The sequence below is a fragment of the Carlito syrichta genome, unplaced genomic scaffold (assembly GCF_000164805.1).
Source record: "Carlito syrichta isolate Samal-C Ts95f unplaced genomic scaffold, Tarsius_syrichta-2.0.1 Scaffold303234, whole genome shotgun sequence".
Taxonomy (NCBI): Eukaryota; Metazoa; Chordata; class Mammalia; order Primates; family Tarsiidae; genus Carlito; species Carlito syrichta.
In genome coordinates this window covers 68,755-83,221 of record NW_007247330.1, presented here as the reverse complement: position 1 = coordinate 83,221, position 14,467 = coordinate 68,755, and the positions used below count along the sequence as shown (strand labels likewise).

The following is a 14,467-nucleotide window of genomic DNA, read 5'->3' as shown; positions in this document are numbered from 1 at the left end:
CCGGGCGTGCGCGGCGCGCGGAGCAGGTGCCGTGGAGCCCTTCGCATGCGGCTGCCGGGCTGGAGGTGGTAGCGGCGCCCGGCGCGCTCCGCCCGCCCCTCCTCCCGGCCGCACTTGGGCTCCGGTGCGCGGGGACATGTCGGTGGTGACGGGAAGCAGCGAGGCGGCCGGCGGGGCTGGCAGCAGCGGCGCGCGGGTTTTCTTCCAGAGCCCCCGGGGCGGCGCCGGCGGCAGCCCAGGCTCGAGCAGCGGCTCAGGATCCTCCCGGGAGGACTCAGAGCCGGCGACCACGGCGGCCGCTGCCGGGCAGGTTCAGCAGCAGCAGCAGCAGCAGCAGCAGAAGCGCCACCAGCAGGGAAAAGTGACGGTGAAATACGATCGCAAGGAGCTTCGGAAGCGGCTCGTGCTGGAGGAGTGGATCGTAGAGCAGCTGAGTCAGCTGTACGGCTGCGAGGTACCTGGGCGTCGGGCCGGGAGGGTCGGGGACCTCCCTCGCCCCTTGGTGCCCGGCCGGGAATTCTCCCGGGTGCGCGCGGCCCTGACTCCCGGGAACCAAGCACCAGGAGCGAGGCGCGGCGCGGCGCGCTCTCACTCGCCCCGGTGCCCTCTGGCGCTGGGGCGCAGCGGTTGGGACGCCCTGCCCGGGTTCAGCTGCCGATTGCCCCGAGAGCTGCGGGCCCCCCTGCTGGCCGTGGGGAGGTCAGACCCTGCGGGGCTTGTTGCTTTTCTCCGAGCTCCGGGTGTCTCTGCTCTCCAGCTGCAACTGATCGAAGCGGGACTCCGCGGGGCTTACCCCAGCTGCGCCCAAGCTGCGGTTGGGGAAACGGCACCCGACGCGAGCCGCATTCACTGCTGTTCCGGGAACCGGGCAGCCCGGATTTTTGTGGCGAGCGAGCAGGGAAGGGACCTGAAGCTGCTTAATGGAGCGGTGACGTTCTGGGGATCCCAGAGGGACCCTTGGATCCTGAAATTCGACATCAAAATCATGATGAACGCTTTCCGTTTTCCAACCCTGACACCACAATTTGCCCTTGCGTTACCAAAGCTGCACAAATCGTGCTTTGTTGAAGCCGATTTCTTTCTACTTCCCCAAGCTCAGTTATTGCCGTTGACGGGCGCAGAATGCAGCCTGGGGCAACCTCGACGGGCGCCCGGGTGGAAGGACCATAGCCCCGCGGGTGGTGTGCGGGCTGCCAGGGGAACGGCCAGCCCAGGGCTCCCAGCTCCTCCTCTCCTCCACGACAGAGAGTTCGGGGGCTAAGTCTGTACGCAAATCTAGGGAGAAATGTCTAGTATAAGCTGTAACAAACATATGCTGGAAAAATGGCCCAAGCCGAAATGATCTCCCTTGAGAGTCTTTGATAACAGTAATCAATTCTAAAGGAAGTATTCTACTTCCCTTAAGGGAGTGGGGTTCGAAAAGGGTGGAGGCCCGAAGGGGTTGATACTTAAGGCTGTGGCTTCCAAGTTAAAAGCTGGGTTTGTGTCCATACAACTGTGAGGCTCTTGAGCGAAAATGAAAGCCAGATGAACTCGCTGACTTTTCCCCTGGTGTTGGGTATTCTGCATTTCACACGTCTTATGGTCTATCATGAACACGTATTTTCTCCAATATCGTCATTGCACAAGGAAACAGCATTCTCACTGCTGACTCCTGATGAGTGATTATGATATAATGAGGCTTGACTGTATGACTAATGGGCTTGTAAAAATATATTGTTTCTCCAGCCCAGGTCTTATAACAAGCCAATTTAATTGCATAAATAAAAACTGGCCAAAAATAGGAAGCGTTCATGAAATTTTTATAGGAAGTTGGCAAAACTCTTAGAGAAACAATATATTTGATTCGGATGAGATTACTGTTGGCTGAATGAATGTGCTCGGTCTTGCCTCTGTCAAATCCAGTTAATTTTCATTTATTTCATCCTGGCCTTTATACTTCATTTTGGATTTAGAGGAGATCTAAGTTAATAGAAAAACTGTTGAAATTAGCAGTGCTTTGCCATTGCTCATTTTATGGGAGACTAATGAGACATAGCTCGGGGAAACAGTCCTACCCACTTCGTAGGATGACAAACCATCTATTTTAAAAATTCTTTAGAGTAATTGGGAAAAAATGGAGGTTTGAATGTTCACTGCTCGCTGTATTGAACACGTCAGTTTGGTACATATTTTAAAGGGTAAATATGACCTTGGATATTTTCTTTATACTTTTCTTCTCTGGTTTTAGGTCTTTAAAAGATTTGAAAGAGAGGTTTCTGTGGTGAAATAATACACGATGCTATATATGCTGCTTGCATGTCATTAAATGTGGCAAGTATTTCTTCAAGTTGTTTGTTCAGTCACTGCAGGGGAAATATAAGTCATCAAGAAAGTTGTTGGTAATGTATAATTACTATGCTGATAGTATACCTCCATCTAATAATGAAGAAATGTGTGGACAAATAAGTAGCCAGAGGAAGGATTGCTTTTTCCCATTTATTTCTCTACTGGTAGGGCTCTATTTTTAGCATTAGTTTCTCTTGTCTGGTAGCCTTTCTTTGTGGATAGCTTCAAGTATTTCAACCTCTGGTGTGTGAGTTAAGAGGGACCTACCCTGGCTTAGAGCTCTGAGCCTGATGCACGTGAAGGTTAGTGTCCTTTCTACACTTAAAATTGGTAATGTTTTCAAACGTTTATGGTATGAAATTGACACAGAAAACCAATTTGCCAGACTTCAAACTTCCAACCAGCCAAAGGCCTGAGTTACTTGTATCTGCTGAGCTGGGGAAGAAGATGAACAAATATAATTTCAGAAGAACTTGTACCAGGCAGGTCAACACTTAGATGACTTATCTTTTTCCGAATAGGGAATAACTATCTTTTGGAGGGGCATAAAGCAAGATAATTAAAATTAGAGAGCAATAGGAAAGAAGAAATATACAGAACAACTTCCTAGCTATGGTATGATCTAGAAGTATGCAATGGCCAAGCAGTTTTGTTTTGTTTTTGTTTTTGTTTTTTTGAGTTAGAATCTCACTGTTGCCCAGGCTGGAGTGCAGAGGCACGCTCACAGTCATCGCAGCCTCAACCTGCTGGGCTCAGGTGATCCTTTGGCCTTTCAAGTAGCTGGAACTACAGGCACATGCCATCACACCAATCTAATTTCTTAAAATTTATTGTATAGATGAGGTCTCATCATGTTGCCCAGGCTATTCTCAAACCCCTGGGCTCAGGCAATCCTTTCATCTTGGACCAAGCAGTTTTGTGTGGAGAATAACAACATTTGTGTACTAGGTGCTGTTCTAGGTACTTTCTATGAACTAATTAAATTAGTCTTCAAAACAACCCTATAAAGAGGATGCTCTCATTATCCTTGTTTTACAAGTAAATGAGAAACTGGAGACTCAGAAAAGATTAAGAGGCTTCCTTAAGCTGACATAGCTGGTGAGGTGAGGAGGGAATATGAACCCAGGCTAGACTCTGAATCCTTGCCTAACCACTAGGCTGACCTGTAACTTGGCGAGGTCCCTTGTAAGAAAACAGATAGAGGCTCATATAGCATATGTCTAAATACTTAAAACTTATGAATTAAATGAACAGGTATTTATATAAAATTTGTACTTTGCACCAACCTTGATAACTGTATCTTCAAAATGATCTGGAAGGCTAGGTTTGAATTTTGAATTCCAAATTCAACATCTGGTCAGGCCAAGTGGCTCACTTGAACCCAGGTGGATTGCTTGAGACCGGCCTAGACAACGTAGCAAGACTTTGTCTCAACAGCAACAACAAAAAATTAGCCAGATGTGGTGGCGCATGCCTGTTGTCCAGTTACTCAGAAGGCTGAGGCAGAAGGATCACCTGTGCCCAGGAGTTTCAGACTGTGGTGAATCATGGTTATATCACTGCACTCCAGCCTGGGTAACAGAGTGAGGCCCCAGGGGGGAAAAAAAATCAACTTCCCAGAGCTCTGAGCTGGAATGCAGGTGGGAGAATCTGCCCCTGGCCCAGATTTCTTCTCTTTCATTTCCCACCCCAGTACAGTCTCACCTGGTGACTAGCATTGTGTCCACTTTCATGTCCATTCATAACACAACCTGCCACCCCTTGACTATGCCTCTGGCACACACTAGTAGAAAAATTTCCCCTAGGAAAGACAGATCTGGGAGGAGTCTATTCATACCTGGAAACTCTTTGTTATTTGGGTTTTTGTTTTGTTTTTTGAGTCAGAGTCTCACTCTGTCACCCAGACTGGAGTGCAGTGATAGGATCAAGCAGCCTGAAACTCTGGACTCAGGCAACCCTTCTGCCTTAGCCTCCCAAGTAGCTGGGACTACAGGCATGCGCCACCATGCCAGGCTAACTTATTATTTATTTATTTATTTTTGTAGAGACAAGGTCTCACTGTGTTGTCTAGGCTGGTCTTGAACTCCTGGGCTCAAGCAATCCTGTCTCAGATTCCCAAAGGGTTGGGATGACAGGTGTGAGCCACTCTGCCCGGCCAATGTTTGGTATTTGATGAAGGAATTCTAGAAAACTAAATCACAGACTAAAACCAGGTGGAGGAACCCTGGTTTTGGAGAGGTGGGTTCAGTTGGTCCCAGGAAGTCTTCAGGAAGACAGGTTATAGCAAGAGTGGGACTCAGGGCTATGACCTCTCTTACCTAGACTAAGGGCGGCATTGTAAGCCAGCACATCATACAGCCTTTTGGAGACATAGATAAATGTTTTTTATTAGATTTATTAGATTCTCAAGTGGTTATTTTTATGTGTTTATAGCTCTTTTCCATTTCATCTTATGGGAAAGCTCATACAGGTAAATTTTTAGCTTGGAATTGGTTTTAATGGAACTGTTAGGTTAAATTTACATCCACATTTAAATATTTCTGTTTTAAGATATTTTTGTATCTCTTCTAAGCCCTGGTGGTTTTTAAGAGCATTTGAAACTTTGCATAATATCTACTCTGACAAGTGTTGCAAGATTACTTACTAGATAAGTTCTATCAATTATTTCAATTTTGCCCAACATCAAGATAACATCTGTACTTGCAATATTGCAATTTGTTTTGGAAATAAAAGCATGTTGTTAAGCTCAGATTATGGAAATGTCAATAGCAGCCTAGCCATAAACAGACTCATGTACCCAGGGCAAGTGCTGGGTCATCTGATTGTGCATTTAGGAGGTTTTTTCCTTTGCTTCAGAGGTCTGCTTTTTGAAAAGTATTTTTTGGCTTGTGATACCTTTCAGTCATTCCTGAATCCCCATCACCCCCATTCTATAAAACAGTGTTTTTCAAGACTTTTAGATGGTGTCACAGAAAGAAATACCCTTCAGATTATCTGAATATGTAGAAACAGATTCACAAGACACCACTAATATTACTCAATATACTAAGAAAAAAATTATAAAAGTAATCTAAAATATAACTTTATTATTATTGTTATTATTATTATTATTATGCTGAATCAGAGTCTCACTCTGTTGCCTAGGCTGGAGTACAGTGGTACACTCAAGGCCACTGTAACCTTGACCTGCTGAGCTCAGGTGATCCTTCTGCCTTAGCCTTCCAAGTAGCTGGAACTATAGACATGCACCACCATGCGCAGCTAATTTTTTTGATTTAGTGTAGAGACAAGGTCTCGCCAAGTTGCCCTGGCTGGTCTTGAACCCCTGGGCTCAGGCAGTCCTCTTGCTTCAGCCTCCCAAAGTGCTGGAATTACAGATGTGAACCAATGTGTCGGTTTCATTAATGTTTACATACAATGTTCTGTTCTCTTTCATTTTCCAAAAATGCTGGTTTTGACTCTCAACCTTTATTTCATAACACATTTATGAGTTGTGATCTGCAGTTAAAAAAATACTGCTTCAGAAAGAGAGAAACCTAAACATACATAACTGAGTTAGCAGACGTAGAGTGAGTACTTCGTATGTATTAGCCAAGGTTCATATAATCCTAGTAACAACCTTTGATAGCCCCATTTTGTGGTTGGGAAACTGAGGCACAGAGAAGTCAAGAAGTTGCTCCAGGATCCTCAGTTGGGATGTAACAGAGCAGCAGAGCTATGGCTAAGAAGTTAGATACGCCTTAAGCACTGCCCTGTACTGCTCCTGAGGTGAGTCAGAGCCTGGTACCTCTGTGGACTCCCATAATTGGCTATTTCACAGATGCGCTGTTGTACCTTCTAAATAAACTGGTATTGCACATGGGAACACCACTGTCAGTGGGTTTGTTCTTGTACCTAGATGAGGCCTATCCTTTTAATTTCAGGTCCTTGTTTTACATATAGTTTCTCACTGTATTAACATCAAATTAGTCTGCTTTACTACTTTATGAAAACCCCAATGAGAAGGTAGAAACTGTCACTTAGAACTTGACTTGTGGATTATTTGGTGAATCCCTTCTTGTTTAAGTATTTGAGAATAGGGTTTTAAACAAAACTGCTTTTTAAAAAAAATCACCATAAACTCAACCTGTAAAGTACTAAAGAATAAATTAAACATGTTAAAAGTCAGTGAATAAAATAATTCTAAATTGCCAAAGGTAGAAAACTGTACTTAACACATTTCCCTTTGGAACAACGTTAGGGAAATTTGCTGTAGGGGCTGTGGTTACAAAAGAGTATATGCTTTCAAACTAGATGAACCTGAACTTACACATGGCCCTATCATTCAGTAGGTGGTTGAGATCGGGCAATTTCCTTCACCTCTCTCAGCCTCACTTTCTCTGTATGTTTAGGGCACTCATCTTAGTGCCTTTGCAGGGCTGCTTTGAGAACTGAATGTTGAGACACCAAGCATAGTTCCTGGAACATAGTAGGTATGTGGCCAATGTTGTGACTGGAGCCATAACTGGCCACTAATGTTGCTTATTTTCTGTGTTGTGAGGAGAGAGGGAAAGGTGGAAGAAAACAAAGTATTCTCATCTACTTGGTGCAAGAATTTGGGGAAGAATGTGGGGGTCAGGGATGTTGGTTGATATGTGTTGGAACTTGAACTTGGGCAAATGTTCTCTAAATTATTCCTCCTGATCCTAGAACCTTCCTTAGTCTCATGTTTCATGTATGTGTAAAGTTAGATCTTAACAGTTTGAAGGCAGGAACTGTCTTTTCAACATATACATTCCTTGTAGAGCACAATTCTTCAACCTTTAAGACTTTGTTTGAATGAATAAAAAAGGGTCAATGTTCAGAAAGTGTTTAGAAATCATTGATGTTTTAGTATCTGAATCAGTTGGTGATGTTTCTTTATCATAGACATGTTCATGGGGAAAAGATCGATGTATGATTTTGTTACTATAATCCATATCTTGCATCATTACTGTTTTATGTCAGCTGTATTGAAAAATACATGTTCCTTCATTGACTTGCTTGCTCCAAACAGGAGTTGAAAGGTGGTGTATTAACCAATTGATTTTTAAGATTCGAGTGAGAGAAGTCTTTTGAAAATATAATCTTTCCTGAGTCTCCCATTCTCTTTTCTGCTGCTCCCAACTTGCCTCTGCCACATGAGTTCTGTCTGCTAGTCTCATCAGCGGGTCCATGTTTGCTTCTTCCAAACAACCTGGCTGCACCCGGCATCCCTTGTCTACTCCATAACTTCACAAAGAATCTTCTCTTTCTAGATGGAAGGAAGCATGATTGCTTTGTTTTCCATGGATTGCTTTGTTTTCCATGTGGTGTCTTTGGATGTGTGGTTTTGTTTGCTCTGTCTCTTGCACTCAGTTATTTCAAACCTTCACCATCTTTCTCTAAGGCACCTCCTCTGATATCTCCCCCAGCTCAGCTGGTGTCCTCCCAGCCTCCTCCTGTGCTAACCAGTCCAGCCACCCTCCAGACACTTAAAACTTGGCTAGTGGATTATTTGGTGAATCCCCACTTGTTTAATTATTTGAGAATAGGCTTTTAAACAAAACTGCTGCTGGGTATAGTGGTTCATGCCTATAATCCCAGCACTTTGGGAGGTGGAGGTGAGAGGATTGCCTGAGCTCAGGGATTTGAGACCAGCCTGGCCAAATTGGTGATACCTCATCTCTACAATAAATCAAAAAATTAACTGGGCATGGTGGTGTACACCTGTAGTACCAGCTTCTTGGAAGGCTGAAGCAGAAAGATCACCTGAGCCTAGCAGGTTGAGGCTGCGGTGGTTGTGAGCATGCCACTGTATTCCAGCCTGGGCGACAGAGTGAGACTCCAACTTAAAAAAAAAAAATTTTTAAACTGCTTTAAAAAAATAAATCATAATAAACTCTACCTGTAAAGTACTAAGGAATAAATTAAACATGTTAAAAGCCAGTGAATGAAATAATTCTAAATTGTCGAAAGCAGAAAACTGTACTTAATTCATTTCTCTTTAGGACAATGTTAAGGAAATTTGCTGTGGGGGCAGTCCTTCCATTCCTTACCCTCCTTTCTTGGCTGTTGTTTCAACCTCTCCCTTTCCACTGGTCCTTTCATTTCAGCATATACACAAACTGAAGTCTTTCTCTTTTGTTCAAAACCACCCTCACCACCCTCCACTACCACACAGAAAGCTTCCACTCCTCTTTCCTGCATTCCCTCAACCACCGGCTGCCACCTTGTCTTTCTCCTTCCCTTACTACCTGTTTTTCCAGAAGATCTTTCTCCACCCATGACAACATCTCCTTTATCCACCACTGACTGATGTCCACTTCCACTGGTCTCCCTGAGGACCTTCTTGATCTCAATCCCGGGAGTTATTTGAGTCTTTCTCTGATTTGGCCTTCAGCAGAACTAGGCGTTCCTTACTGTTTCCTTTTGAAGCCTTGGTACTTGGTAGCTTTGAAGACCGTCCTGTCTTCTGGTCTCATCCTTTGCTCTTGCTGCTCTTCCAGTCTAGTCTCCTTTCTGGGTTTTCTTTCTCACCTGCCTCTGCAGTGTTGAATTTCCCAGGCTCTGTCTTTGGGCCCTGGCTCTCTTTTCTGTTTTGTTTTCTTACTCCTATGTGCTCTTTCTGGATGATAGAACTATTCCCATGGCTTCAGTTTCTGCCCACATGCTGACAACTTCTAACTCCATCATATGTTTAACCCTGATCTGTTTTCTGAATGCCAAACCTAGTCAGAGATGGACAACTCTGCTTTGATGCCTCATATTCAACTGATTTGAAAATAAACTTCTTTTCCTCTGTAAACATACTTCTCTTCCTCAGTTCCCTCAGTACATGGCAGGTGCTGCTATCCTCAGTTGTCCCAGTCAAAAATCTTGTGGAATCCTTATCTCCTGCCTTTCCCTTGCCTGGCACACCCAGTAGTCATGAAGTCTTGTTGATGCTTGCTCCTTAGAGCTCTGGAATCTAAGTCCTGACCTCTCCCTGCTGCTGCCTTAGTCCAGCACCTGTGATTTCTCCCCTGTATTACAGCAATGGCCACTTTAGCTTAGTTCCTTCTGCTACTACCCCACCCCTTGACTATTGCTGCTATTAATATGACTACTTCTAGCACTAACACAGCTCTCAGGTAAGGACCAGGGAGTTTATAAATTTTATCTCATGCAGTCAGTCTTCATAATAACCTTATGAAGCAGATGGTGGTATCGTCACTTCTTCATTTTACAGAGGAAGAAACAGGCCAGAGAAGTTGTTACTTGTCCTTGTCCAAGGTCACATTGATTCCAAAGTCACTTAACCATGCTGTCGTAGCTCCCAACAGCTACATTTATTAGGTTCTTACTGTATGCCCCATCCTTTGTGAGATTGTATTTAATCCTTGAAGTAACTCTGCAAGGTAGGTAAAGAAACTGAGGTGTGGAGAGTTTGAGCTACAGACCTTGTCGGAGGCTCTGTTGGAAACCTGCTCTTTCTCTGTCAACTTGAAGTCATAGTTCTTTTTCATGGTTATGAATTATAACTATGAAGTTCTTTGAACCTGTGAACTAAAAGGAAGTTGTCATGGCACAAGGCAGACGCATGGGTGATGAACGTTTTCAAAGGAAGGAGTCACAAGTGACTGCCATTCTCTAAGTTTACATTTTCAGCATGTCCAAGAAACTGATTATATTTGCACAGGAATTGTTCATCTTTTTGGGAGTAGAAACACTTGTGCAAGGAAAGAGCAAATACTTTTCATCTGTAGATAAGACTCAGGACAACAGGCTCATACAAGCCTTGATAGAATGAGAACAAGAGCCCGGATTGCTGCCTGTGCTTAAAAGTTGGGCCCCATAAATTCTCACCAGGTTTTTCTTAGTCAGCAATGGCATTTTGGAAATCTGTTCCACGAGTAAAAGCTTAGAAAAAGAAGAGACTAGAGTGTAGGTTAGTCTCTAGAGTATCTAGGACTTTATGGTTAAGGGGGAAAAGAAAAGACCAAAAAAGAACTTTTCTGTTTTGAAAGAATCCTAGGGGCAAAGGTGGAAGGAGCTGTGGAGGGCTGGAGTATTCATTCCTTCTTTCCTTCATTCATTCCTTTGTTCATTCAACAGCTATTTGCATAGGGAAGGTAAGGGGAATAAAAACTCCATAATCTGTGTAAGAGAAAAAGTAGAGAAAGTAATGGAACTCTTCCTATTATGGCAGAATGAGGGGGCGGGGAGGATTCCTAATATTGAAAGATTTAAAAAAATAAATTATTGTTATTTTTCAAATTATTTAATGTAATTTTTTTGCCTTTTTCTAACCAGAGTATATTTATTGTACAATAAGCAGTCATACATCTTTCAGCTAGAAAAACACCACAGCTGAATGGTAAAGACATTATACAATGAGTTAGAACACAACTAAAATTTAACTTATTTTCTGGAGAAGGGGACACCACACTGCCATTCAGTGAGGACAACATTTCTATGATCCAGAGATCTTTTATTTTTGACACCTATTAAGACATGAATTCATAGGGAATAGGTTCCAGAAATTCGGGCTCCTTTCCATTGGTTCTCACAAAGTGTGCTTCTCTGGGTGGAGCAGGCTGGCGCTTCAACTGAACCCATGTGCCTTTCTCCTTGGCTTCCTTCTTTTTCTGGTCATTTTCCTTCACGCGTTTCAGGAAGCTATCTCTACTCTTCGAGTGCTTAATATGTTCAATACACACATTAATTCTCTTGGCAAGAATCTTACCCTTGACATGTTTGTTAACAATAATGCCAACAGCATGCTGGGTGACGTTGTAGACTCTTCCTGTCTTGACATGGTAACATTTGTGGGGCATTCCTTTCTGAATAGTACCCATTCCCTTGATGTCTACAATATCACCTTTTTTGTAGATTCGCATGTATGTGGCCAAAGGAACAACTCCATGTTTTCTGAATAGCCTGGAGAACAAGTACTGCGTGCCCCTCCTCTTTCCCTTTGTGTTCGCCATTTTGGAAGATGGTGGTTCCAGCCGAAAGGACTTAATGTATTTTTTTAAAGATGGTGTCTTCATTTTGTTGCCCAGGCTGATCTCAAACTCCTGAGCTCAACCAATCCTCTTGCCTTGGCCTCCCAAAGTGCTGGGATTATAGGGGTGAGCCACCGTGCCCAGTCCCATATGATTGAAAGCTCTTACAGTAGAGACTGTCCTGTTCACAGTTGTGTTAGTATACATACTCAACACCTTTTTTAATACATAGTTGTGTACTTCTTCCTTTCCTCAAAGCTTGTGTTCAGGAAAGGACATGATAAATTCATTGATAGTATAATGTAAATTAGTACAGACAATTTGATTATTTTTCATTTTACTAGAAAGTAAGATCTTAAGTAAGAGAAAGTAATCAGCTGGGTTCGGTGGCTCAGCCTGTAATCCCAGCACTTTGGGAGGCCGAGGGGAGTGGATTGTCTGAGCCTGTGGATTCGAGACCCGCCTGGGCAACTTGGCGAGACCTCATCTCTACAATAATTAAAAAAAAAATTAGCCGGGCGTGGTAGCGCACGCCTGTAGTTCCAGCTACTTGGAAGGCTGAGGCAGAAGGATCACCGGAGCCCAGCAGGTCGAGGCTGCGGTGGCCGGGAGCAGCCACTGCACTCCCGTCTGAGTGCCAGAGTGAGACTCCAACTAAAAAAAAAAAAAAAAAAAAGAAGAGAAAGTAATCTCTTAGCTGTGTTTCAGGAATGAATAAAGCAGGGAAAGATATATTCTTTGTGGCTGTGGAAACTTTGTTGGCATCTATGAAATAAAATCACGTTGCCTGTTCCCAGTGTGATGTAGCGGGAAGGATTCTGGCCTGTGAGCTCTGTCCTAGTAGGACTGCTGCTTACCAGCTCAATGACCTTGGCAAGTCGTTTTCACCATTGAGTTCTCTTTTAGTTTTTCTTTCCTCATCTGAAAAAAAATGAGGTTGTCTAGGGCTTTCCAACTCCAGCCTTCAGAGGTGCTATGATAAAGCTGGCCCTGCAGTGGTGAAAGTGAGATTTATTATTTATTTATTTATTTTATTAATTTTTTTTTATTTTAAAGATGTGGGGTACAATTCAGGATTAGGTATACAGGTGGGAAATGAGATTTATTAAAGAGAACCAAAAGAAATAGAAGTGTCTTTTTCTTTTTTTCTTTTTTTTGAGTTGGAGTCTCACTCTGTTGCCCAGGCTAGAGTGCAGTGGCATGCTCCTGGTCACCGCAGCCTCGGCCTTCTGGGTTCAGGCGATCCTTCCGCCTCAGCCTTCCAAGTAGCCAGAACTACAGGTGTGCTAAACTAATTTTTTCAATTTTTTGTAGAGACGAGGTCTCACCAAGTTGCCCGGGTGGTCTCAAACCCGTGGGCTCCGGCAATCCACTCACCTCAGCTTCCCAAAGTGCTGGGATTACAGGCTGAGCCACCGGTTTTTTTCTTTCAAGGCAAATATGAAATAAGGATTATACTAGTTCACCAAAGGGCCATCTAATTTATGTAACTAATTTCCTATAGCTAAAGTGGGAGTGTATCCATCCTTCACTGGGCATGATAACTTGTGTGATGTGACTTGGGTAGGGACTGGGAACATAAGGATTAGATTAAGAAGAAGCCTTTTAAAAAAAATCATCTCTTCCCCTTTCAAAACCTCCCTTCAACTATTGGTTTTCAAGTTAAATTTGAAATCTGACAGCCCAGATACTTTTAGCTGCTTTTTCTTTGCATTTAATTGGGTTAGCCTTTAAGAAGAGCTGATATATTTGACTTAAAAATTTTAGAATATAACTTATAATACTGGCTATTGGGAGAGTACTTTTCAGTTATTATTTGTTCTTCATTTTGGCAGCTCATAATTTACTAATGGTAGTGTGTGTTTTAATGTGAGGGAGGTTTGTGTAGAGATTTAAAACAAGCATCTGACAGGGAAGATCTCAGCAGCTTTAAGAAGTAAAATTGTAAAAGGTGAAATGTACAAATTAGAAAGAATAAGAGCATGAATAAATCCATATTAAGCAAATTAATTTTCACCAGAGAATTTATTCCTGGAATGTCACTTTATCATTAGTTTTAAAACTAATATGACAAGATAAAATGAAATCAAGATTTTTCATGGACAGTTCTGGCAGTGGGTAGAAAGCAGAATTTCTTGCTCTTTGAAATATTTGTTTACTTTGTATAATGGTAGAATCATGAAACACCATCAGACAATCTCATTTGACCTGCATGAATACTCTATGATGTAAGTAGTCACCCCATTTTAAAAATGAGTATACTGAAGCTCAGAGGGGCTTAGTCACATGCCCAAGTTTCAATTGCCAGTAAGAAGAGGAAACCCTGGCTTCAGGAAACCATGAATACAGTTTCAATGTTTCCCCCCCAGATAACTTCCATGTATTCCAACATGTTTGACCAACACACTGAGCAAATCTTTTCTGTTCAATTTATTTGATATATTTTCAAGCATTCTTCATCTTAGTTGAGCAATTTACAGAATTCCTTTATTTCTTAAAGGAACCATTTACAGAATTCAGACATTTCTTTAGAAAAATTCAAATCCATGAACTTTCAAGTATGTATCACAGTGGTATGCTACTTATTTCTTTGGTTGCCACGTTTGCACGAGCAGTTGCTAGTGGAGTTCTTAAGCTTTCCATCTATCCATTTAGATGGAATTGGCTCTTTGCTCGATGTCTTTTGAGGTTAAAAGTTGGAGACACCCTTATTAAATAAGCCATGGGAAGTGTGTATTTTATCTTACATATTTAAAAGTAGCAGATATTACTTTTGACATGATAGAAGCATAGTAGTGTTTTTTCTAAACAAAATGTGGAAAACCCTTAACAACTTGGTTTGCTTATATGAAAGGATGCTTTTCCTCAAGTCCTCACTGCTTCTATCATCTCTTCATACCTTTCTCATATTTTACGTCAATAGTGTATCTGACATGGCTGCTTCATTTATTTCTGCTAATATTAGTGGAATCAAAACTGTTTCAATCAAGTAGGTAAGATGTTAAGATTTTAGATGGGCAGAGATGGCTTTTCTGCTTAGTTCTTCTGAGCTAAAATTCTACATAACAATTCAAATTAGTCAACTGGTTTTTCCCATGTTTGTGTTGGGGTGTGGCAGCTCTCTGACAAGTCAAAAGAAAATGAGTCATTGA

The 14,467-nt window shown here is 42.5% G+C and overlaps 1 protein-coding gene and 1 pseudogene across 1 annotated transcript in view; one reads left to right on the top strand and one right to left on the bottom strand.

Annotated features, from left to right (window-relative positions):
* Window positions 1-6: 6 nt before the first annotated feature.
* The window catches only part of PPP1R14C (protein phosphatase 1 regulatory inhibitor subunit 14C), a gene marked incomplete at its 3' end in the record, with an annotated part of 72,123 nt that continues 57,662 nt past the window's right edge, over window positions 7-14,467 (top strand). The window contains exon 1 of the mRNA XM_008058162.2: window positions 7-454. Coding sequence (XP_008056353.1) covers window positions 137-454 — 318 coding nt within the window. The remainder of the gene's footprint in view (window positions 455-14,467) is intronic.
* LOC110595646 lies at window positions 10,815-11,297 on the bottom strand (annotated as a pseudogene).